Below are 24,178 nucleotides of genomic sequence, written 5' to 3'. Positions count from 1 at the left end.
CATCAAATCCTGTAAATGACAGGTTGTTGTCTCAATACCTGTCAGGTGGGTTAAAGATGACTTCCATTAGTTGTGAACTACTCTGACGCGTTAATGCGTCACATAGTCCAATTGTGTTTGTCATTATGTGTATTGTTTTTTAAGCTCTTAGCTGTGGTCTCATACTAAAATATGAGCTAAAAACTATTGATTAAAAACCCAAACTTATTCCTGCCATAGGTCACTCTCACTGTCAATCTCGTTTAGTTGGAAGTGCATGAAAGAAGTGTAAAGAGATCTCCACAGCAGGTCCTGTTTGCAGGGTCCTTTGAATGGCTGCTCCACTGAAATCTATTGTGTGTGTTGTGTAATTCAGGAAGGCAGGCAAGGAGGAGCGACTATGGGAGACACTGTACCAGGAAGTGCAAAGTGCAGGAAGGTCCTCCACTGTGCTGCATTCAAATTAACAGCCACGTGGGTGGCTAAAAAATCCTGCTGAACGTGTTTGACAACAGCAGGTATGAAAGAGAGAAAACCATTGAGTTTCTTTATTTGACTCATAGCTCATGGCAAGTTTCGTTTGAGTGCCGACGTAAGAATTTAACATGGCCAATGGAGAGATTTAATAGTGTTATTTATAGTAATGATTTGCACCTCAGCCATGACTAATAGGACATTTTATATCATGGTGGCAGTAAAAAAAGATGTAGTCTAGATCAATTAAGACAAACACAATGCATCATAACAAATTAGGCTGTATAGTCATAGGATAATTAACTTGTTTTAATTGCTTTAAAATGTCCATTTCATTACACTCAGTTTCCAGTTTATTGTGTGTACCTAGATAAAACTAATGCCATCTAAAACGATCCTGAAATAAATCATACCGTCATGAAGGTTTATGTTCAGTTTTTGTTCAAACTGTTTTATATAGGAGTTGATTAAAGTTTATAGTCATTTCAGAAGCTGACATGGGGTACCCAGTAAACTAGCATGTAGTTTTAGCTAGTTAGAGCAGGCTAAAACTGTTTCAGCTGGGTTTGCCTGCGTTTATTAGCTGTATGACTGTGTAAAATGTGTGTGTACAAGTATGCATCCAGTCTGTGTGTGTGTGTGTGTGTGTGTGTGTGTGTGTGTGTGTGTGTGTGTGTTTAACTTCACTGTCCAGTTAAACCACATTGGCACATGGTTATTGATAATTGCTGACCTACATTTCTGTGCTGATGACTTGTGTCATTCGGTGCAGATGTTACCTGGCCAGCTACGTTCAGATTGTCTGGTGGTTTCTGCTGGTTTGAGAGCTCAGGTGAGAAGAGCCAGGAAGGGGTGTGGTCAGTCAAGAAGAGAGAGAGGCGGAGGAAAGACCCGAAAACACGCAGGTAGATCACAAACGCGCCTGCAGTGGCTCACTGAACAATAAAATACACATCTTCGTCGATGACCTGCCTGAATCTGTCAGATGGTGAATTATTTAGAGGCAGTTCCGGATCCAGAGAAGAGTTGTGATTTGCGGAAAAGCCCTCCGTCGTCGACGTCGCTGGAGGTTTCAGTGCCAACATGGATCACTTGTCTCGGGGCGTGTGTGTCAAGAAATAGCTGTCAGCTGGCGGAGTACTGACTTATTTTGATTAACGGTAAGAATCAGAGGTTATATCTGTCTGTGGCCGGGTTCATGGGGACGCTGCAGTCTGGGTGAATACACCCAAAAAGTCCTTAGTGAAAATGTTAGTAAATGTATAATTAAATCGTATTTAAAGGGCTTTTGATCCTAGTCTTCCGTCGTTTTACAGAATAATTGAGAATATTAATGGCAGATATCCCAACTTACCATATTGTGTCTCTTTACAAGTGGTAAAGTACTCAAGTACTGTACTTAATTACAATTGTATGGTACTTGTACTTTACTTGAGGTTCAATTTGATGCTGCTATATTCTACTTCACTACATTTCAGAGGGAACTATTGTACTTTTTACTCCCTTCATCTATTTGACAGCTATTAGTTATTCTTTTGAGTTATTACTGATTCAGGTTGTGATCAGTTGAAAAATTGTGGATTATTATTTATTAAACTATCCAACAGTTTATAAAGTGGTATAGAGACCATCTACATGAAAACGCTGCTTACACAGTGATCCATCAGTGATAATATTCCATTAGTATAACGTATAATAACATAACTCTGAGAGGGACTGTTGAATGAAGAGTACTTTAACTTTTATACATACATGAGTACATTTTGCTGTAATATTTTGAATGCTACTTTAGCTTAAGTAAAAGATCTGAATACTGGCTCCACTTGACAGTACTCACATTGTCTGTACAGCCTATTAGCTTGATCTAATATTATAGTTGTGAATGAAAATATGCACTTTTCTCTGAGAATGAAGGCTGAAGGCTGTGGGTTGATCTTGATTTGTTCTTGGGCTCAGCCGCAGGAAGCAGGCATCACCAGTGTAAACAAATACTCTCCAACACGAGGGCTGGATCAACAACGCTGCTGCTGGCCATTTGAAGTTGCAGATAATGGCTTGCAAGATAAAACTCCAGTTTACCCGGTGACCGTTCAGCCACATTAAGTTTTTAACTGAATAGGTGGACGCTTGGTCACACATGCCATCAGGCTGAGAGGGTTTTTTGTCAGTAGCTGCGCAGGTTAAAGATTCATCCCTCTGTACATAGAGGGAATGATCACAGAGCTGTCTTTGTTTACCAACGTGCATCTGTGTGTGTTCTCCTTTTGAGTTTGAATGTGAACTGCAGAGAATTTGCCTCATGCTCACTCAAGTTGGGTGCAAATTAATTGGGAGTTGTCCCTGGAAATGAATGCAAGCCCGGGCGAGTTCCCTCTTGCACTTGGTTTCTTGAAGCATCCGTTGGCTGTAAGAATGAGCATGCTGATTACTGAGGACAATGTAGCTCTGCTAGTTGTTTAGTGTAGATGTTGTAATTTTTTTCCCAGGGTGTCTGACAGGGGAATGTTGAAGGCCTTCCCTGACTCATAACTGCTGGGCTTGGTGTGCTGATAAGCAGGTGATTTATGGCCGGACAACCCTCCAGTAACCGAGTTATATCCAACAAAAGAAGAATTTACTTTTTGTTTTGAAGCAATAAGGAAGTTATTCAAACTTAATCATCCTTGCACTCATGACTCAGGACAGTTATTGCTTAATTGTCAACATTAAATACATTAAAGAAATGCATCAGAACGCAGATGAATGCCCCAATCTGCCGTATAAGAGCTGATTCAAAGTCATGTTGCTGTCAACACACAGCAAGACTTAAGCAGTTACATAAATACTGTGTGAACCAAATCCTGTCCGACGGGTCCCCCTAAACCACCGACGAGCTTATGTTTCCACCTCTCAGTATTTTGCATTGCTTCAGGACTCCCTGCAGGATCGTCGTCTCTGAGGTTCAAAATGAGTCACAACCCAGTGAACAGCACAGATACTGAACCTGCCAAGTCATGCTTCTGAGGAAAATCTTGCACCTGTTCCTCTTTGTGTGCCTTCACTTCTATGCTTCTTCTGTCACCTTTTTACTATATCTGGTTTGGGTAGCTATCAGTCTGTTTGGAAGTGCGAGCATATGCAAATGACACTACTGTCCTGTTCTCTCGGTTAGAAGAAAAAGCTGAATGATGCCACTTTGTCCTCCTGAAATGTTGATATAGTAAATGTGATCAACAGACAGTTAATTAGTCGCCAGTATGAGATCCCTTCTCATAGGACAAGTCGGCACACAGCTAAAGCTGAACGATCCCCCTCCGGCATCTCACACCAAGGGCCTTTTTGTTAGGTCTCCATGGTAACCTAACAAGGCCCAAGTGGGAGCAAAGTTACCGTTAAACAGGCTCTTTAATGAGATGAGGAAGACTCGGATAGAGCACTGGTTCATAATGGTGTCTTTGGGTTTTGTCTTGCATCCCCAGACTGGAAAACAAACAAAGGATTTGAGGAGATTTAACGTGTTGGAAAACAAAAGGCAGGTGCACTGTCTTATAACCTTTGACCCTAAAGGCAGGTTGGCCGGGTCATGCTGATGGACCAGGAAACTCAGTGGCTGTACCAACTCCTGGCCGAGGTCCAGTTGGAGAAGTTCTACCTGCGTGTCAGAGATGGCCTCAACATCACCCGCATCGAGCACTTCACGTACGTCAAGGAGAGCGACCTGGAGCAGATAGGAATCAGCAAACCTGGTGAGCCTGATCGTCTCCTTTGATCAACCACGCTGAGTAAAAATCAACACATATCTGTCTTCTCCGACGGGCAGGATTTCCCCTTCGGCTCAGTAACTGATGTTTGATTCATCACAAAGACAAAGAAGGGTTTAAATAGCTTCTGTTTACCCCCAGGAGTGTGTTTGTCTTTTAAGTGCCCCCAATCAACCTTTATTTACAGTATTGGTGGATTAACGAACGATTAGCTTAAACTAATGTTTGACAAAAAAATCTTATCACAACTTCCACATACTTGTTTAATACAAAGCTTTCAGCCTCATCTCATGGCCTTCATCAGCAGAAGGAGTATAAAGAGTACTATTTCCTCATATTCCAATATTACATTAATTCACTTTGTTCAGGTGCATAAGTCATCAAATTTGAAAGTGAGAAATGACTCCGTGATGCTACCTTGTATCTTGGTGTGTTTGTTCATTTTAAAAAATGCATGCATTTTCACATATTTCTGTACCAAAGAAATGTCTCGATCGAGGGCTGCAACTCAGTGATTTTGAACCAACTAAAACTAAGAGAGTGAACGCCACAGAGTAAGAATAAGTAATATATTGAGATATAAACGTGTGTTCTGCATGATTAATAGTCAATCTGGTATATTCAATTAGTTTGATACATTTTCTGGGAGCGATCAGTAGTGTGCAGATCTTTTGTCTGACTTCTGCCTTCAGTTTGTTTTTTGATCCAGTGGCTAAAAGTGAGTTATAATGTGTGTGTGTGTGTGTGTGTGTGTGTGTGTGTGTGTGTGTGTGTGTGTGTGTGAGAGAGAGAGAGATCCTCAACAGATACACAGAGATTTCAATTCCTGCCTACTTTTCTATTATGAAGGAGAACAGCAACCAGCGATTTTCATTATCAATCAACCTCTCGATTTAATACAATTTTAGTGAAATAATGGCCGTAGAAATGTAGCAATACCATTTATTGTAGATTTAAAGGCTGTGATAAAAGTTGGATTTTTTAGTCAGAATGTCACGTTATATAATCTGTAAAATATATATATATACTTTTTTTTTCCCAGCACAAAGAAGATTATGGGACGCTCTGAAACGCTACAAGACAAATTCAAGATCTCGGGCGCTCAAGGTCTGAAACTCTGTCGTATATATTGTGTGAGAACTACATGCCATGGCAGTCAGTAATACATGTTTTTATTACTTCATTAACAGGTGTCTGGTGGTCGAAGTGTGGATGGGGGGGAGCAGTGGAGCGGAGGCAGCCCAGCTCAGGGTCAGGAGAGTGGTGGACGGGCTCTGCCTTGTCTGATCCAGGACAGCGAGCTGCTTCTGGGAGAGAGGCTGGGCTCCGGGTCCTTCGGGGTGGTGAAGAAGGGAGAGTGGCACACGCCCACTGGGAGAGTGGTAAGGGACAGTTTTAACAGATACAGTTAAACAGTATAACATCCCAAATCAAATGCATCTATCAAGGGACAAAGTGATAGGTGCTGTTATTTTACTTCACTGCACATTATGTGATTTTAAACCCACCAGTGTTCAAACGTGTGAGGTTTATGTGCAGGATCAGTATGGTGTTGACAAAGTCGCAAGAGGTAACTAAAAGCTGCTCTAATAAATATTTTTATATTAACAACAGATCAAATGACTACGTGTCCCCTGCTCGTCCGCTCAGCTCTGTGGAGCATTTTAGCCTTTTTCAGCTCATTGTTTTGGTTTTACGGCCCACAACTTTGCTGTTTTGTCTCACTCTAACTGCTTTTCAGCAGCAAAAAAGCTCTGATAAACCTACTGTACACTTCCTGCTCAGCACCAAACAGCAGACAGAAAAAGTTAGCTACTAGCTGGTGAACATAGTGAAGCATCTAGCAGCTGAAGAGCCAGATGTTTCGCTCAGGAGTTGGTCGAGACCAAAACAGAGCTAATGTTTCTCTTTTACTCCTCTCAGTTACCTGTAGCTGTAAAGTCACTGAGGAGCAGCATGTCCAGGCAGACGGACACACTGACGGACTTCCTCCAAGAGGTGACTACCATGCAGTCGTTGGACCACCCCAACATCATCCGACTTTATGGTGTGGTGCTCACGCAGCCCCTCAAGATGGTAAGATGTTTATTTTTTTGATGTTTAAACGTGGAGAGTGGAGATCCATTAGGGATAACATATGGATCTATTCAAACTAAGATGTGTTTAGGAGATGGGATACACAATGACATGTTTGTCCTTCCTCTAGGTAACAGAGCTGGCCCCCTTGGGCTCACTATACGACACCCTGCGCTCACGTCAGTATGAGTACCCTCTAGTCCGCCTCTGGCTCTTTGCTACGCAGATCGTGGCGGGTATGGAGTACCTCGAGACCCGGAGGTTCATCCACAGGGACCTGGCTGCGAGAAACGTACTGCTGGCATCCAGGGAGATGGTGAAGATCGGGGACTTTGGCCTGATGAGAGGCCTGAGCCAAGAGACGGACCACTATGTCATGTCAGCACACAGAAGGATCCCGTTTGCATGGTGAGGCCTGTTCACAGGGTGGAGGAGGAAATAATATTTCAAATTGTCACTAATTACCCCCCCCCCCCCCCCCTTGTGGTCCGTCTACCTGTTTTTCTTCCAGGTGTGCTCCAGAGAGTCTCCGTGTCGGCTCCTTCTCCCACTCCTCAGATGTGTGGATGTTTGGTGTCACCCTGTGGGAGATGTTCACCTACTGTGAGGAGCCCTGGTTCGGTCTGTCAGGCAGACAGGTACACGCTTGTCAGCCACATTCAAACATCTCTGCTATGCTTTCAGTGTTTGTATCCATGCCAATCAGCGTATTTGTCTTCATTTTTGGAATGCGTGTACCCGCCCTGATGTTGCTTGCTTTCGTGATATGCTGTGTGACTCAGAGTTTTAACGTCTCTGACATTCACTCTCTTAAATCCAGATATTGTGGCGTGTGGAGCGAGAGGGTGAGCGTCTGGAGAAACCGCCGGATTGCCCCCAAGAAGTGTACGCTGTCATGAGGAAGTGCTGGGCCTGCAATCCTGTTGACAGACCCAGCTTTGCCCAGCTCACCACAGCGGTGGCAGAGGTCTGCAACATAATGTGAAGCTTTTAATGTTCCTGGTGATGCAATCAGAAGATTCACTGTTGATCAAGCCTCATCAGAAGAATCTGTTACTTGAAATGCTGCGGAAATGCATGATTTTTCAGTAAACCTCTCTCCTGTCTGCCACTGCAGGCTAAACCAGTGGAGGTGCAAGCAACGAGAGACTTTGCTGAACCCAGAAAACTTGCTCTTGTGGCCAACGACCTTGTGACCGTCATAGACCACGGGTGGGTGTGAGAAAGGAGGGTGGGACTAAAAGAGTGAAGGAAAAACTTTGACCAGCACAATGGGTCTTTTGTTAAGATGAAACAGGGGTTTAAATGGGCCTGCTCTCAAAAGCACATTCCTGCCGTGATCTCATGGAGTCCTCGAACGCATTTTGCTTTGTTTGTTTGAACAAGTCTAGCAGCTATGTCATTGTCGTCAGATCCATGGTCAAGATGATATTTGTTGTCACTTTTTTTTTTTATTTCTAAAGCAGCAAAAAATACAGCTAAATCCATAAAGATCAACATAAAGACTTATCCGTTCTTATCCCCACCTGTGCCACTGTTTATACTATGTGTTAGCATTGTCCATGATGCTGCTGTTCAGCTACATACTGCTAGCCTCACTTTAAACAATGGAAGGTCTTTGGTTTCTAATTGATTAAACTGTCCTTCGTCTCTCTGTGCAGTCTGGAGTTGTGTGAGTGGAGGGGCCAGAACCACAGGACGCTGGCGGTCGGCGGGTTTCCGGCAAGCCTCACTGTGCCGGTACTCCCTCCCGCTGTCGTTACCGGCAACTCCGGGTCCAACCCTGCTTCTAGCTCCGTTTACATCTCATCCCCATTGAAGGGCAGCCTGCAGCACACCGGGCACGGAGACATCAAACCAGACCGCTGCTGGGGGACACCTGAGAACCTGGACGAGTCAGTGACACTACTCAGGCATTCCTCTCTGTTTTACTTGGCTCGTTGGTTTAGCCTTGGCAGCTTTTCTCCTAATTAGTTGACCTTACAGAACTCTACAAGACAAAGGAAAAGAGTTGTTAGTTGTGATTTTCCAAATGACAAGTTCCCCATCTTTTAAATTCTGCCTATATCATGTAGAAAACCCTATAAACTTCCATCTCACGTCCCTGAATCACTGACTTTCATCGCAGAATGCTAACCGCAGTGCGGCACTGAACTTTCACTGCTGTCAGTCACACTAATGTGTTTACTCTTCTGACCTGTGCAGCAGTGGCAGCTGGAGGCCGGGCCCTGCCAGGGAGAAGGAGGGCTCCAATCTGCAGAAAATGGCAGGTAGGAGCTAAATACAAACCTGCTGCAGAAGTCATGCACTGTGTTTTGAACAGATCCTAAAAAATGTTAAGGCCTTAAAATGTTTTACATTAGCAAAATAAAGCTGTTCATTCTGTTTTAACATGCCAGGATCCATCCCGGAAGTAACTCCGTTTATGTAGTCATTCCTTCTCTGACTAATTTGCTCATTTCCTCACAGTTGACAAGTCTGCCCTCTAGTGGCGTTATCAGGCTATCCTAGCAGTGCCTCCACACACTGAACAAGGATCACTCACTCTGTAAAATTGTGCTGGCTGCATCACGCTTATAATGTAATGTGTAATTGTACATCGTGCATTAGAAATTCCTCTTCCTGTGTCTTCAGGTATGTCTCGGAGCCTGGAGTCAGTTTTGAGCGAACAACGGCCTCGGGCCCACTCAGTAGGGGTGGTCAGAGTGGATCAGCACGGCAGACTCTTGCCCCCTGCGATGGCCGCTTGTAGTGTGGTGATGCAGCAGGACCCACGGCGGTTCAGCGAGGCCAGCATCGCCCCGCCGCCGCGGCCGCCACCCCCCAACCTGAAACGCTTGAACATGAAACCCCAGAGGAGGCCCACCATCCACCCGGTCCCAGGCACCTCGTGGCCTCCGCAGGTGGTCCTGTCCCCTCAGGCGCAGACGCAGCCTCAACCTCAGCACCAACCTCAGCACCAACCTCAGCAGGGCTCCAACCTGGCTAAAATGGTCCACATGGCACGATCGACCCCGCAGCTGGATGAGTACACGGACAACAGAGAGAGAGATCGAGAGAAGTCCCCTCATGTGCAGCACACGAGAGACAGCCTCACCGCACAGGTGAGAGACTGATTTATTATTCTTTGCATTTTCTGTATGAACACTTGTACAGAGGATTAAAATACAAGCTCCATTGCTCTGCTTCTCTCAGGTTATGGAGGCAGTACATGGAGTCACCATTGAAGAGGTTCATAAAGCACTTCAACGTAATGACTGGAACCCAATGCGAGCTGAACAACAGCTCAAGGTCAGACCATGAAATGATTGTAGACATACATCTCCAGTCTGTAATAGTGTCAAGTGATTTGCATTGGACATAAAAAGGCATTAAGTAAATTTGCATTGCAAAATTTCATTTTGTCTGCCTTGCTCTCCATGAATTCTCGAAGTGTTCGTGGATTTTGTATCTTGATTGTCGCTTCTGATCACTTTGATGTTTGGTGTCTTTTCAGTTGGAGCAGCTGTACTCGCTGAGCCTCTGCTCCAGAGAGGACTGTCTGAGGATCCTCTCCAGATACCAGTGGAACCTGCAGGTGGCCAGCCGCTACCTGATCCGATGGTCACGGGACGACAGGTCGGGCCCCGGCGAGAGGGAGCGACCAACGATCAGCACAGAAAGACGAGTCTGAAGGAATTTTAACCGTTTTTAATGCACGGATGGACATCTTGCTTCACATTGACACACTCTGATGCTGGAAGCTGCCCACTTTCATTGACCACCTTGATAAGGGAACGGATGGGAGGTCCAGTGCATATGAAAGTAGAAAAATGAAAATGTTCGAATGTAAAAAGGAAAAATATTTTGAAACAGGAATTTAGCGAAAACACAATGTTTCTGACTACTGTTTTTCTATTTTTAATGAGACACTATCCAGCACATTTTGTGTTTTTTGCAAATAGATTTCGTATCATAATGAATTTGTATATATTAGAAATTATTGTTTTATTGAATAAAATTGATGATCTGGTCTTAATGCTGAGCTGCCATGTATTCATATGAGCAGTTTATTCAGTTGGTTCATTGCAAAAGTGCACCAATATTACTGTCTGTACTTTATATAACTACTGATAGCAGATTATTCTCAGTACTTTTTTTTTTCTTTTCTGGATTTTAAAATTCATGTATCAGACACATTATGTCATATAATTATGTCAATGTTTACAGGTCTTGAGGAGTATTTCTGCACACATGAAAAAATGTTGTATAAGCCTTTGAGTCCGCAGCTACCTGTTTGAAAATGAAAAATAGTTTGGGAGTGTGGAGTTAGAAAGAAGTTAATCTACCAGACCTCTGAAGCCAACTCCTCATCTCTGCTTGAGGCTAACGGCTAGCTGACAATCTGTTGCCGGTTGAGTTGCATTGTGGGTAATGTAGGCACCAAGTTTTGTTTCGAAAGTGTATTTTCTTGGTTTGGTCATTTCCACGTTTACGTTACACAATTTATCTGTTGTATTCTGCTTAATGGGATCTGACTTAAGAAAACTTACAGATACTTGCATATTAGTGTAAATATTTACCCAGCAGCAGAATTTCAGGTGAACTTGTACCACCAGTTGCCAAGCCACTGAATTGTTGATTCCCGTGTAGTAAGAACCACAGGATTACATATCATGAGAAGACAATTAAATTCCCAGGATCACTGAGGCATGGATGGACATGTGCAGACATGTTCCCATAAACACTATGCTTGTATTTCCCACATGATGCCAGGAGGTGGAGTGGTACAATACTCAGGGGGTTTGTCTCTTTTCATTGCATCTTAAGTAGGGCATGGATATAATCTTTCCATTAACTGAGTGCAGATAGATAAAGGAAGCTGATATTGACACCAATAAAGTGGCATAATGCATTGAGAAAGTTATCCAGTAACTAAAGCAGAGCAGAGTTTTGGTTGAACTGGACTTTGGCTCATTTTGTGCCAGAGAATGAGACTGGATTTCCCTCTAAAGCAGAGATCATTTTTTCCAAGTGAAGCCAGATGTTCCACATTTAGACTTTAGCTTTCCGAGGGCCTTCCCCAAAACTTTCCTGGACAAGCACTTGAGCAGAAGAACACAACACAACAAGACATAAACAATGGCATTTGTTTTATTTTTCAACTACAGAATATTTTTTTTGTTTCTGTAAAAATTGTAATACACAATCACAAGACACAGGACTTACCAAAAAATGGAATGAAATAGTTTTGGTAGAAACAGGATACTGATGTTACAGATTTAGCTGACATTAAAGAAGCAAGAGCTGCAGATTAACATCAAACCCAATGAACAAATAATTGCATTAAATGTACTGGAAGTATATATTTATATATTTTTATATATATATATATGCACAGGCCATAAGACACATTTAGTTAGTGACAGTGTAACAAAGAGCTGCAGTATGGATTAGAGAGCACTAGTGGCAACCAAGCCTCACAGGAGGCACACCCATGTTATCTCACGAGAACAATACAACAAGAAACAAGAAGGATTATTAAATACAGAGCAGAGAGTTGCATTCAACAGCAATAGGCAACATTTGCAAACATTAACCTGCCATTTCCTTATTTATTCTAAAGCACAGCAATCAAATGAGCTAAAAACAGACCAAATTTCACATGACAAGTTCACATTCAGGTCACTTTCTGCTACAAAAGCAACAGAAAGTTCATGCTTTCCAACCACTCTGAGGTCAGATTAACGGTTCACTAACCTCAACTTCTGCTTTTTACTTTCCTTCCTTTCCTCCTTTACTCAGATGTTTTTCTCCTATTCAGCCTACATTCTCTGTCTCCTATATCACGACATTGGCACATGTTCAATGCAGTGGTATCTGAAGAAATTGGAGGGCGCGGTTTGGCTTTGGCGTCAGTCTCCATGGCAACCACTAAACCACTGAGGGAGCATGACAGCATGTACACTGTAGCCTGTGCTACACTTTTGTTAGATTATGTACACTGGGCTTTAAGACGCAGAGGGCTTCGAGGAAGAGAAAGGCAGCTGAGAGGTAGAGAGGGTGCTTTGGTAAATACTTTCAGCATGTGTCAACTAGTGTTCACAACTTTGACTAAAAGACATTAAAAATCCTCCCACTCCTCTCGCTAACACATCCACCACTTCCCTATATGGCTAAATAATGACAGGTTTTATACAAAGGATTTATAAGAGTAGAGGTCTACAGCCATGCTAGCGGCTCTGTGAGGCTGTACTTTGGCACAGTGGTGCTTTGAGCTAACTGCTAACGTGAGCATGCTAACATGCTCAAAATGGCAATGCTAACGTAAAGCATGTATATTTACTATGTTGACCATCCTGCTAACATTTGCTAACTAGCACTAAACACAAAGCACAGCTGAGGTTGAAGGGGATCTCATTAGTTTTACAGGTATTTGGTCAAAAAGTATTGGACACATTAGAACTTTGTCCTGAAAATGTCCCTTGATGAAAAGATTAGCAGAGTCAGTACGATTCAACCTCTGGGCACCATGAATATCTGAACCAAATTTCATGGCAATCCATCCAATAGTTGTTGAAATACTTCAGTCTAGACTGAAGTGGTGGGCCGACAGACTCCGCTATCCGCTAGTTGCTAGCATGGCTAAAAAAACAAAACAAGGCAATGAATGCAGCCTCTACATCCACAACAGTATTGCACTTACACTAGATCTATTGTGAGTTCTTCATAAAACATGAGTAAAAGTGTGACAACCATCCATAAACACACAGCATAAATATGAAAAGTTAATGCCAATGTAGCATAAAGCACATTCAGACATATGTGTTGATATCCACTCATATATGTGTGGGCACTGAGAAAGACATTGAGGGTAAGGTTGATTTTCTTTGGCAGGGATTAAATCAGTTGAATGTAAAATCGATAAAACGTCTACAGACTGTGTGGAGTGTAAGGAACATTGGCAACATGGAAGCCAGTATCGGTCACTGAGTTTGGATAGATTAAAAAAACAATCATTGGCAGACATCTGGAAGCAAGAGTTCATTAGCTCATGTGTATAAAAGGATGGCACCGTATTGGCTGGAATCTCTTATTGGAAGGATTAAAAAACTGATGGAAAAACACACTACATGAACAGAGAATGCATAACTAGAGAAAGTCCTTGCTCTCATGCTGTGGTTTCCCCCTGCTTCTTTCCTCTGTTATGAAAACACCGTGCTGCGCTGGTTGGCCTCCCCGACCTTCTCGAAGAACATGAAATCCTGCAAAGTGACAACAACAAAGGAAATTAATGAATCCCCTGATTACAACGAGGCAGCAAGTACACAACAAATACAATTCAAATTAGAAATACAGAGGAAATAAACTAAGAATATGGTCTTACAATGAGGAAGCAGGCTCCCATGAGCACAGCTTTCATCTTCACGTCCATGTCCTGAGGGAACTGGATGCCAAAGTTGTCCGTGTCTGTGAAGACTTCCTTCATAAGGCCGCTCCACTGCTTGCTGATGCGACCAATGGGCTTGTCATTATCTTTGCCCTTCAGCTGCAGAGCAATAACAACGATGTCTATAAGACGTTTTATCAAGTATATATGTGTATACTGATGTGTGATGTTATCGTGTTAGAGAGGCGAGAAAGAGGGGCTCTAGTTCCCTCTGTGGAGAGCTGGAAACAGTCTATCCAGATGTTGAGGTGTTTCAAAAAAATGCCATACTTGAACTGTTCAGTTATTCATTTATAGAAAGTTTGGGAAATAAATACGAGGCTACAGCCAGCAGGCGGTTAGCTTAACTTATCATAAAGACTGGAAACGTGGGGAAACAGCTAGCCTGGCTCTGTCCAAAGATAACCAAACCAGCACCTCTAAAGCACATTAATTAACACGTTACATCTTGTATATTTGATTAACTGGGTGCAGTGACTTCCAGGAGTCATGCCGTTACTGTGAGGTTGCCAGGCAACCAGCACACATAACCTCCTGTAAAACAAACAATGTAAAAAATAAAAAAAAGTTGTTGTTTTCACATTTTGATTTTTATACGGATGCTTTCAAGGTGCTGGTAGGCAAATTTTGTTACGTTTGGACAGAGCCAGGGTAGCTGTAACCACCTGTTTCCAGTCTTTGTGCTAAACTAAGCTAACCGCCTGCTGGCTGTAGCTTCATATTTAATGGACAGATATGAGAGTGGTATCGATCTTCTCATCTAACTCTCGGCAACTAAGCAAATAAGTGTATTTACCAAAATGTCAAACTATTCCTTTAAGGAGGATTTTGGCTGGCTGAACCACATGAAATTTACCAAAGCAGTTGAGTTTCCCCCACAAACACAACAATCCTCCGGCCTCACCTCAAAGTTGACGTCCCCACAGCAGTTGCAGGCAAAGCAGGGCCCCTCCAGTTTCATCACGGTTTCCTTGTTGGCTCCCTGGATGGAAAACTGCGGCAGGAAAGGGTGCCAGTCCTGTTTGACATAGCCTATGGTGGTGCCCGGTGGTGCCTGGACCTCCATCTGTAGGTCACACGTATATAGTTACAAGCACATACTAACATAACACAAAATTAGAAGGTGATCCCAGAGAGCTTGAAGTCTGTCCTCATGCCTTGACAGTGACAGCTATAAATAAGACATCCCGAGGTTAGCATGCCACATGGGACAGCAGGAATGATAAGTGAGCCTATGACTGCTGCATTGTGGCACCACATAACAAAGGTAACACATCTCACATGGCTCCTGTCTGGCCAGTAAACAGAAACTGCAGTATGTGAGATTGTAGCAGCTTGGGTTCGAGCCAATGGGAACGTACTGTAGCCAGATTGCCAACGATGTGATTAAACAGAGACAGAGAAGGAAAGGTCTCTGAAGTGGAGGGATGGCAGAGGATCGGGGGAGTCTAGGAGATAGTTTGGACGGACAAAGAGCCATTCATAGGCTTAACAAACCCCTGCCTGAACAGACTGGTGCACAAAGACATCGAAGCGCCACTCAGCTACTCAATAGTAACACAAGGACAAGGGAGGAAAGACAGAAGCCTCTCAATATGAGCCACTGAGAGCTGTGAGGCTGCAAATTTTTATGCTAATACGTTTGTCCACTCTAAATGAAAGTACCTGAATCAGTGAAATCAGCCGCTTACTTTTAATGGCATCTATCTCATGCAAACAGTTTTAGATTTAATGGCCTAGATTTTGAGATATCCATCTCAACAACAACAACAGTTTTCCCAGGGACTACTTGTACAATAGATACCCTGATTATCCAGTAGATTATCCAGGGTAACCAGTTTCAGTGTGTTTCTAGAAAGACACATTGCTGCTACCACATTCTCAGAGACAGATATTCTGTCTTAGTCCATCTCTCAATACTTTCTGACTTCCCTAACCTGTCTACGGCACTTAAAAAAAAAAACAGATCACAGATACATAGTTTCATTGTAAAAAGAGCCTCAGTCATTCCCTAAAACTGCTGCGTGATGTAGTTTTTAGCAAACGTTACTCAAACAGGAGGAAATAGAGCATTTGTTGGGAACAATTTTCAGCTGCAGATTAATACACATTTAATGCTCTTGTGATTGTTTACAGGATGATGTAGGTGGAATTGACCCAAATAAACTACAGTGCCCATGTTATCCTTTCACTTGTTATTATTCAGATATGCTGTCAACTAATTCTTATTGCTGTTTCATAAGATTTTAATTTAGTGCTTCGGGGTTTTTTTGCTTTGGTTGTTTAGATTGTTTTCTGTTTTTGCTTTGTTTTTTGGGAGGCACGTTCATCATTTTATTTCTAAAAGTTCCCCCCAGAAATTATCATTGTTGTTACGTCTTAACCAGTAAAGTATAAGTCAAGTATGAAGCAACTGCTTTAGCAAGTAATAGTTAGTCATTCTCCACCAGAAACTCTTCAGATAATCAATATAGTTAAATATTAACACCATTAATAATGGCACACGTTATCTTGGAACACTTAGGGCAAACACTATAACACAGATATCAGACTGTTTATCCCTAACTGGGGTGAGGACTCAGGGCGAAATGGTGCTGAATGAACTATTGAATTGGTACAATATTGGTCTTGGTGTGGTAAATCAACAGAATATGAAGCTATTAGAAACGCTTACTGACTAATTTACACCCACACACACAGACCTCTTGCAGGCAGCAGGGACACCAGCAGGACACGCAGCGGAAAGGCCGGATAAGACGGACGACCTCCCTGTCCATGTTGTCCTTGATCTTCATGTCGAAGCTGCGCAGCGAGCCGCAGCAGTTCCTGGTGCAGCAGTCATTCTTCTCTTTGGCCTTGTAGATCTTTTGGCCAAGACTGTTTTTTATCTCATACTGGTTGTTGGTCTCAAACCCGATGAAGGCTGGGCGGGGTTGGAGGGAGGGGAGAGGGGAGAAAGGACAACGGGTGGAAATGGTGAATAACAAAGTGTAGATAAGTCAAGAATTCCAAGGACATGAAGATTTATATTGAGACATTTAAAGCTCACAGGTGCACTAAAAACTGACAAACTGCTGCTGGTTAATGCTGTTTACAGTGGCAAGAGTAAATATGTCTGGATGAACAAATAACACGCCTTACCTTCTAGGAGTTCCACTTTTTGGTGGATCAGGATCTGGTCAATCTAAAACCACAAGAGAAAGCAACGTGAGACAGTTCATCACGGCAGCATATATCCATCCTCAAGTCTGAAAGAGTTCTTACAACAACGGGGAAAAGCTGCAAACATAAAGGGAGTTTCACTTGTTTGCAATGCAAAGCAACGTCCTCTGTGAATTTTCATAAAACCCCCCTCTCGAGACTAGTTGCAGTACATGAAGAGTTATTTGCTGGATTTTGCTGTTCCTTTAGTATGTACACAAAGAAAACCTACTGAGTTACTGTTTTTATGTTGGATGTGATCGACTGTGTTCAAAGGCTGTGATGACTGAGGTCATACAACATTGTTTGAAATGAATAAAAGGGCTAAAGCCAGCTTCTTTTTTCTTCACTAACTATCCACTATCATTTCTGATATAAAGGATTCTATATTTGATTTCTTTGTCCTACCTGTGTGAGGTACTCCAGCCCCGGTGGGACCCCAACAGGAACCGCAGCCCCAACCGGGGCCGGGGAGATCGCTCCTGGCGGGCCGCCATACTCCGGTCCAGGAACTGGGCCTGGGCCCACCGGACCAGGCTGATACATGACAGGAGCTGGGCCTGAATTGTAGCCCATGTTGAAGCCTGGTGGCGGGGCTTGACTGGGCTCTCCGTACCCCCCCGGAGCATATGGATAAGGGGCTACGGAGTGGCCGCCAGGTTGAGGCATGGGGTAGGGTGGCTGGTTGGGAGCACCTGGGTAACCTGGAAAAAAGACAATGATATTAATCAATCATCTTCTACAGGTTTATTATTTTATTCGACTGAAGAAGAATCATCAAAGAGCTACACACAAAGGGTTTCTTCACCGTACAAAACCAAAACAAATAATGCAGAAACAAGCGTTCAGGTCATTACAGTGACGTGGTCACGATCTGTGTGTGTCTGGTTTATAGCAGCTGCTCTGTGCTCGTAAGTGTGTGAGAGAGCGTGTGTGTTTACTGTGGATCATCCTCCTTTTCCCTGCGGGGACAGCAGAGCCAATAAGCTACTTATTAGCCGAGCCACAGAGGAGATTGAAAGCACTTAGGAGGGAGCAAATAAGCAGCCAGTACTAGACTGTGCTATACAGTAATGGCCCTTGTGGTTTTCACTTGTTTTTCATCACGTTTATAAATACCGTCTATAAACAGTAGAATCATCAGACAACAGGCTTTATTTGGGCATGAATTCAACAGCTGTAGACTCTTATCTGACCAGAGGAAACTGCACTAATCAGTAAGGTTTATAACGGCCGTTTAGAGCAGTAGTACTACTTAAGATTTCTGACTTCAGTTCAGTGGCAGCCTGGATGCTTTATATCGTCTCATGAGGAGAAAATCTTTATTTAAATATGATAATATACATTCAGTTTTCACTCAATACACAGACATTAAAACGTACTTTAGAAGAGCCACAAATAATGTGTGGATCATGGAGGAAAGAGCTGAAATGGCAATCTAAAAGAAGTGGGTGCATGAGGTTGTCTGTAATCAATTAAGTGGAGGGCTGACTGTCATGTGTTCACCCACTAACAGATGTCTGCGATGTAGTGTCACCACAGCATTTCTCTCAGAGAGGGCACATTGGACATTTCCATCCTCCTTCTTTCTCTTTCTCCCCAGCCAGAGGTGTCAACCCACATCTCTCATGATTGTTCAACCAAAACATTGCACAGGATGTTCTCACTTTCCTAGAAGAGGTACCAACAATAGCGTTGATGCGGTTCCTTTCTTGAGTATTCTTTGCTAAATGGATCCTTTTAAATGCTCATAAGAGGAAACAGCGCTTCTCCTGCATTGAATTTTAGTTGGGTGCCCCGTCTCAAAAAAACAAACTAACATCATCGCTTGTTTTAACTGCTGCAATCTGTAATTAGTGTAATACTGAAACGATTTGTCAATCCATTGATTAGGCAAGAATGTAGTGACTATAACTTTGATAATCGATTCATCGTTTAAGTCGCTTTTCAAGCAAAAATGCCAAACATCCTCTGGGTCCAGCTCCTCAAATGTGAGAATTTACTGCTTTTCTCTGTTTTATATTATTGTAAATTGAATATGTTTGGAATATGAAATACAATTTAAACAAAATTTGTCTCTGAAAAACATATTTTCACTATTTTCTGTTTCATTTTACAAACTGGTTAATCAAATCAATAACCACCAGATTCACAGAGTAAATAAAAACCCTAACCCTCATCTCTATAACATGAACTCTAGCACTTGTATCACTGGCTCTCTGTGCAATACAGCATTTAAAATTCTGCACTGACTGCATGTGTCTTGTGATTGGTTAGTGCACGTATCTGTGGTTTCTGTCTGTGGGGTAGGTGCGGGCTTGTTTTCTGTAGGTAGGCGTGGGCTTTCTTGTATTTCTTGTTTCATAGTCCTCTGTACATATCACTTGTTGCGGTGTGCACTTTAATGTAAAGCTCATTGAGTTGACTTTAAGTTTACATATAACATGTCCTCTTACAACAGAAATAATAGTGTCATTAACCACCACGTCATTTGTGTTAACAAGCGTCAGTGAGCCATGTGCTGTGTCATATCTGTATCAGTGGCCAAACTGGTTTTTGTTAGCATGCAGGACAGTCCATCAACAGCCTTAAGCACATCAGATAAACAGTTGTAGAGCTCATTGGACCACTGGCATACAGTTTGAACACTGAATTAATGTCCTTAAATTTCAAAACAAATGTTGATTAAAGTCAGAAAGCAATTGATGCCGCTTCTGTCAGAGGATGTGAGTAATGTGTTCTGTGAACTTTGAGGCTTATTGTTGCTCCACATTCCTTTCTCCACTTACAGGAAACAAAACACAAAAATTGCCCTCCTAAATAACCCCCTAAACTGGGAAGGGGTAAGCTGAACCAACAGGCAAAATCATGAAGAAGTGTTTTCACGCCAGCATTTGAGGAATTTCTTTCAAATCTCTCCACCTTGGGGAGGATAAAATTTCTCAAGAGCACTGAAGGAATCTGGGGGCAGGACAGAGTTTTCATTCACTACATGATGCTCAGGGGAACGTTTGCTGCAGGAGAGTCTAATGGAAAGTTTGAGATGCAAGAGCCTAATCATTTCACAATGGCAGCAAAATATGATATAATGGAGGAAGCCAATGAGGAAGCAAGTGTTAAAGCCATTACATTACACTGTTATTGAATATGAAGAGGAAAAAACTCACACCACAGCTCTAAATTCTTCTTATTTTCCGTCTAAAAGTCAAACTGAACATGGAAATCTGACAGAAATCAAATTTTCCCTCCACTTTCCTACTTGCTGTGTTCAGTCACTTACCAGGAGCAGACATGGCGAAACTTTGAGAGGAGTGAGTGAAAGGAGGTCACACTTCCTGGTCCACTCCCAGGGTTTCTATGGGAAACTGGAGGAATGAAAAGGAAAAGCGGGGGGCAGAAGGGAGGGAGGGGGTTTCACACAGACAGAAAGCGAGGGTAACAAATTAGTTCAACAACATTTAGCTTCATTCAGTCACACTTCTATGGTCTAATAATTGTACTTTGTCTGTCACAAAGTTAATAAGTATGTGTTTACAACCACCATAATATAGTCCAGAAGTCCACAATCACGTGATAAAGTGGAAACTAAAAGGCAGCAAACAGTTCTTTTGTCCTTGATGCTGCATGTTTGAGAGCTGAGATGCATGAAAATATCAGTGGGTGTGACATGTTTTTAACAGAGGCAGGAGGGCTGGTCTTATATTTTTCCACTGGGTCCCGCTTTGTCCTCTGCAGCTCTTCATGCTTTCATTGTGCTACCATAACAATTAGAAATGACAAAGATAAAGCTGAGTTTTAGACAGTGTTTCTATCTAAAAACACTTTTTATAACTTTTCACAGCATAGCCTACCTACATAGCCCTCCATACTAGCTTTATCTCTCTGCCTCCCACACACACACACACACACACACACACACACACAGTGTGTCTGGTAAAACCCTGATAAAAAAAAACCTATAATCCTTGCCATATTAACAAGAAAGAAAACATGTAAATGACGCAGACATCTTACCTCTCTGGCACCTGGTTTCTTCACGGCCCCAGCTAGAAAAGAGACTGAAAATCAATAAACTGAAAGTGGAGAAAAATACCCGAACCACGGAGCCAAGCAGACGCTTTTTTTTATCCTTCCCTTCCTAACCTGTTCCTCGTTGCTGCGTCGCTGCTGCTGCAGTCACTCCTCCCTCCCGTCATTTATTATATTCTCCTCCCCTTTCAGGCTCATACGGCCTCAATAAGACATGCGTGTACTGCTATGTCATGGAAGGGGGGACATGTTATTACCAGAGCATGCAGCAGCAGGAGGGAGGGTCTGGTAAACACGGTGTTAGCAACAACCTCTAGAGGGCGCTACAATCTCAGTGATGACTGAGCATAATACTAAAAATAAATACAGAAAACAACTCCAACCAGTATGAGAATCTACACGCTTTACATAACACTGTAGACATATTAATATTACAAGTAAAAGTTCTGCTGTCACTTTATTTTACGAAAGTATGATTAAAATATGCTAAAACAAATGAATGGTAATAATACTCATTATGCAGAAAGACATATGATATATAGTGTTGAAGACTTATGAAATATTTTTACATTAGTTCATATTTTTTATGCTTTATCTAGTTGTAACCAATAAATGTAGCTGTCACTTAAATGTAGTAAAAAGGGGGGGAAAGGGAAAAAAGTGTAGTAACGTTACAAACGACAGTATTTCCCTCTCAAATGTAGTGAAGAACATGTATAAAGTGGCATAAATTAATTGTATGAATGAAATATAAGTTAGTGTACGATACCTAAAAACTGTACTTAAGTATAGTAGTATTGGTTGTAGTAGTAGTAGTAACATTAGTAATAGTATATACTTAAATGTACTCAGTTACTTTCCACTACTGACTCCAACTAGCTAAATGAAATTGAACAAGCTACACTAATCTTAAAAATAATTAAAACCAAGTTAACCAAGCTAAAATACATAAAGTAGTTAGCTACTAGAAGTAGGTTAGCTACTAAAGATGCTACTTCTAGCAGCTACCTAGCTTAAAGACCAAGACGTTTTTTCTCAGAAGATGGTGGAGACCAAAGCAGAGCTAAAAGCAAAGTGAATATTGGACTTAAATTTGTTGTGTGGCCAGAAACACAACTCCAATCAAAGCTAATGTTGCTCTGTGTCTGCTGGATGTGTAACTAGGCAACTGTTTGCTAACACATTAGCCTTCAACTTACTGTGTCCGTCTGGAGTTCTTCTGCCTCCTAGTGGTCAAAAATAGAAGAAAAACAAGTTTATTTAAAAAATAAATCTGAATCATAATCAACATTTCTGGATAAATTCAATCGTCATCATGTTTTGTTGATTGATAATTTACTTTTTTTCCCATGTTAATCGTTTTCTATGGTTGCTCATTGTGGAGGGAACAGTCTCTGTTGAGTCTATATTTGGCACCTGCTGCAATGCCTGGTACTTATAGGGCAGAGGACCTGGGCGGGGTAGAAGCGGAGAGAAGTCATGCAGGCGCACACACACACACACACACACACACAGGACACATTAAGTCATGTACACAGACAGAGGTAGGTGGATGAAGCTGAGATGGCCTCAGATTTCCTCACACAGATGCACTTTATTGCTTTTTTAGGACCTTCAATGACTATATTCATTTCCAGACTGTAAACTGTAACTGAAACTATTAACTCCAAACAAATTTTCACCTGCATCGTGTTTAAAAAATGTAAATATCATACTTTTTTGTAGTATACTAATATATCTTTTGGAGAACTATTAATATACAATGAATACACTATAAATACTCAAGAAGAACTAGAAGTACTACAATAGACCTGTAAATATCATACATGAAATAGTAATTTGAGTGTGAAGTATGAAGTTAGATTTTAAGTATGTGTGTATCAAGTACAAAACAAAATTAACAAAGATTAATTATAAATTAACATCTCAAAAAATGTAGTCAAGCGCAGCTAGAGTAATAGTTGCTGACATTGCTTATTCGCTTTCTTGCCAGGAGTTGGATGAGAAAATCAATACCACTCTCAAGTTTGTACGCTAAATATTAAGCTACAGCTAGCCGGTTAACTTAGCTTAGCTAAAGGAAGTCACTGCTCCAGGCCAAAAAATAGTCAGGCACATAACAACATGTGAAACCACAACTTGTTGTTTGCACACTTTGATTTTTGTACAGATTAAACAAACTTGATATAATGTGTTAATTAGTGAGCTTTAGAAGTCTTGGTGGGCAGGTTTTGTTACCTTTGGAGAGAGCCAGGCTAGCTGTTTCCCCCTGTTTCCAGTCTTTATGCTAAGCTAAGCTAACCATCTGCTGGCTGTAGCTTCGTATTTATCATACAGACATGAGAGTGGTAACTCATCTAACTCTTGGAAAGAAAGCAAATAAGTATTTTTCCCAAAATGTTAAACTTTCCCTTTAAGTATAGTCAAGAATATTTAAAGTTATACGACTTACATATCTCTAATACACAAAGTACAAGACCATTATGTCAAAAAAGCACAGATGTACAGAAATCAAATACTGTATGTTTTTTACATACTTTACATATTTTAATGCAACACCTGACATTTTAATTGGAGTAAACTTGTGCCAACACAAAGTTGTAGTTTACTGATATCCACTGAATCTTAACCTAAACCTGATCCTAATCCTAAACTGAAGCCCAAACCCTAAACTAACCCCTTACAGGAGCAAGAGCCAACGAAATGCCCCCATTTTGAAGGATTCTCTGTAAGTTTATATCATCAGGAGGACATTTGGTCCTGTATGGCAATACAAGAACATAGACACACACACACACGCACACAGTCACACACACAGTCACACACACACACAGTCACACACCCAGTCAGAGGCCCCTAATGAGGCCTGTCCCTGATAGTGGAGGTAATCAGTGCAGCCTATCTGGCCTCTGCCCCTGCTGACATGCTGCCAACCTTGTCTTGGTTTATTTATACACGCCTGATCTATCAGCACTAGCTCTATGTTTGGTGGGCCTCAGCATCCCAAAATAGAAGTAATTAGGACAGGGCGGGAAAAGAGGAAAAGTGAAAACGTGTCTGAACGCTCATACGCTTGGAGCGGACCCCCCTGCCCCATCCTCTGCCAATCTCTCCATCCACCCCTGCTACACTGTCTCCTCTCTGTTTTGTCTTCTGCAGACAGAGGCAGCAGGCTGGCAGGCGGAGGAGGAGGAGGAGGAGGAGGAGGAGGGTGGAGACTGTTGTGTGTGGTCTGGATTGGGTGGCAATC

At 42.1% G+C, this 24,178-nt stretch overlaps 2 protein-coding genes across 2 annotated transcripts; one reads left to right on the top strand and one right to left on the bottom strand.

Annotated features, from left to right (window-relative positions):
* Window positions 1-1,382: 1,382 nt before the first annotated feature.
* tnk1 (tyrosine kinase, non-receptor, 1) lies at window positions 1,383-11,537 on the top strand. Its single transcript, XM_070930283.1, has 14 exons — window positions 1,383-1,613; window positions 4,000-4,178; window positions 5,236-5,300; window positions 5,384-5,575; window positions 6,117-6,269; window positions 6,400-6,677; window positions 6,781-6,907; window positions 7,090-7,236; window positions 7,387-7,481; window positions 7,931-8,164; window positions 8,475-8,539; window positions 8,904-9,373; window positions 9,465-9,560; window positions 9,766-11,537. Exons 2-14 carry the CDS (start codon window positions 4,016-4,018, stop codon window positions 9,940-9,942), a joined length of 2,262 nt encoding a protein of 753 aa, XP_070786384.1. The 5' UTR covers window positions 1,383-1,613; window positions 4,000-4,015; the 3' UTR covers window positions 9,943-11,537.
* On the bottom strand, window positions 11,389-21,046 carry plscr3b (phospholipid scramblase 3b). Its single transcript, XM_070930284.1, has 8 exons — window positions 20,914-21,046; window positions 20,180-20,264; window positions 17,308-17,603; window positions 16,840-16,882; window positions 16,401-16,621; window positions 14,603-14,764; window positions 13,636-13,797; window positions 11,389-13,513 (listed from the first exon to the last, which is right to left on the bottom strand). The coding sequence occupies exons 2-8, from the start codon at window positions 20,190-20,192 to the stop codon at window positions 13,454-13,456; spliced, it is 957 nt and encodes a 318-aa protein (XP_070786385.1). The 5' UTR covers window positions 20,193-20,264; window positions 20,914-21,046; the 3' UTR covers window positions 11,389-13,453.
* Between the last annotated feature and the right edge of the window lie 3,132 nt (window positions 21,047-24,178).

Source organism: Enoplosus armatus, chromosome 23 (assembly GCF_043641665.1).
Source record: "Enoplosus armatus isolate fEnoArm2 chromosome 23, fEnoArm2.hap1, whole genome shotgun sequence".
Classification (NCBI taxonomy): domain Eukaryota; kingdom Metazoa; phylum Chordata; class Actinopteri; order Centrarchiformes; family Enoplosidae; genus Enoplosus; species Enoplosus armatus.
Note: the sequence above shows the minus strand (reverse complement) of the source record. Positions and strands in the feature narration are given on the sequence as shown.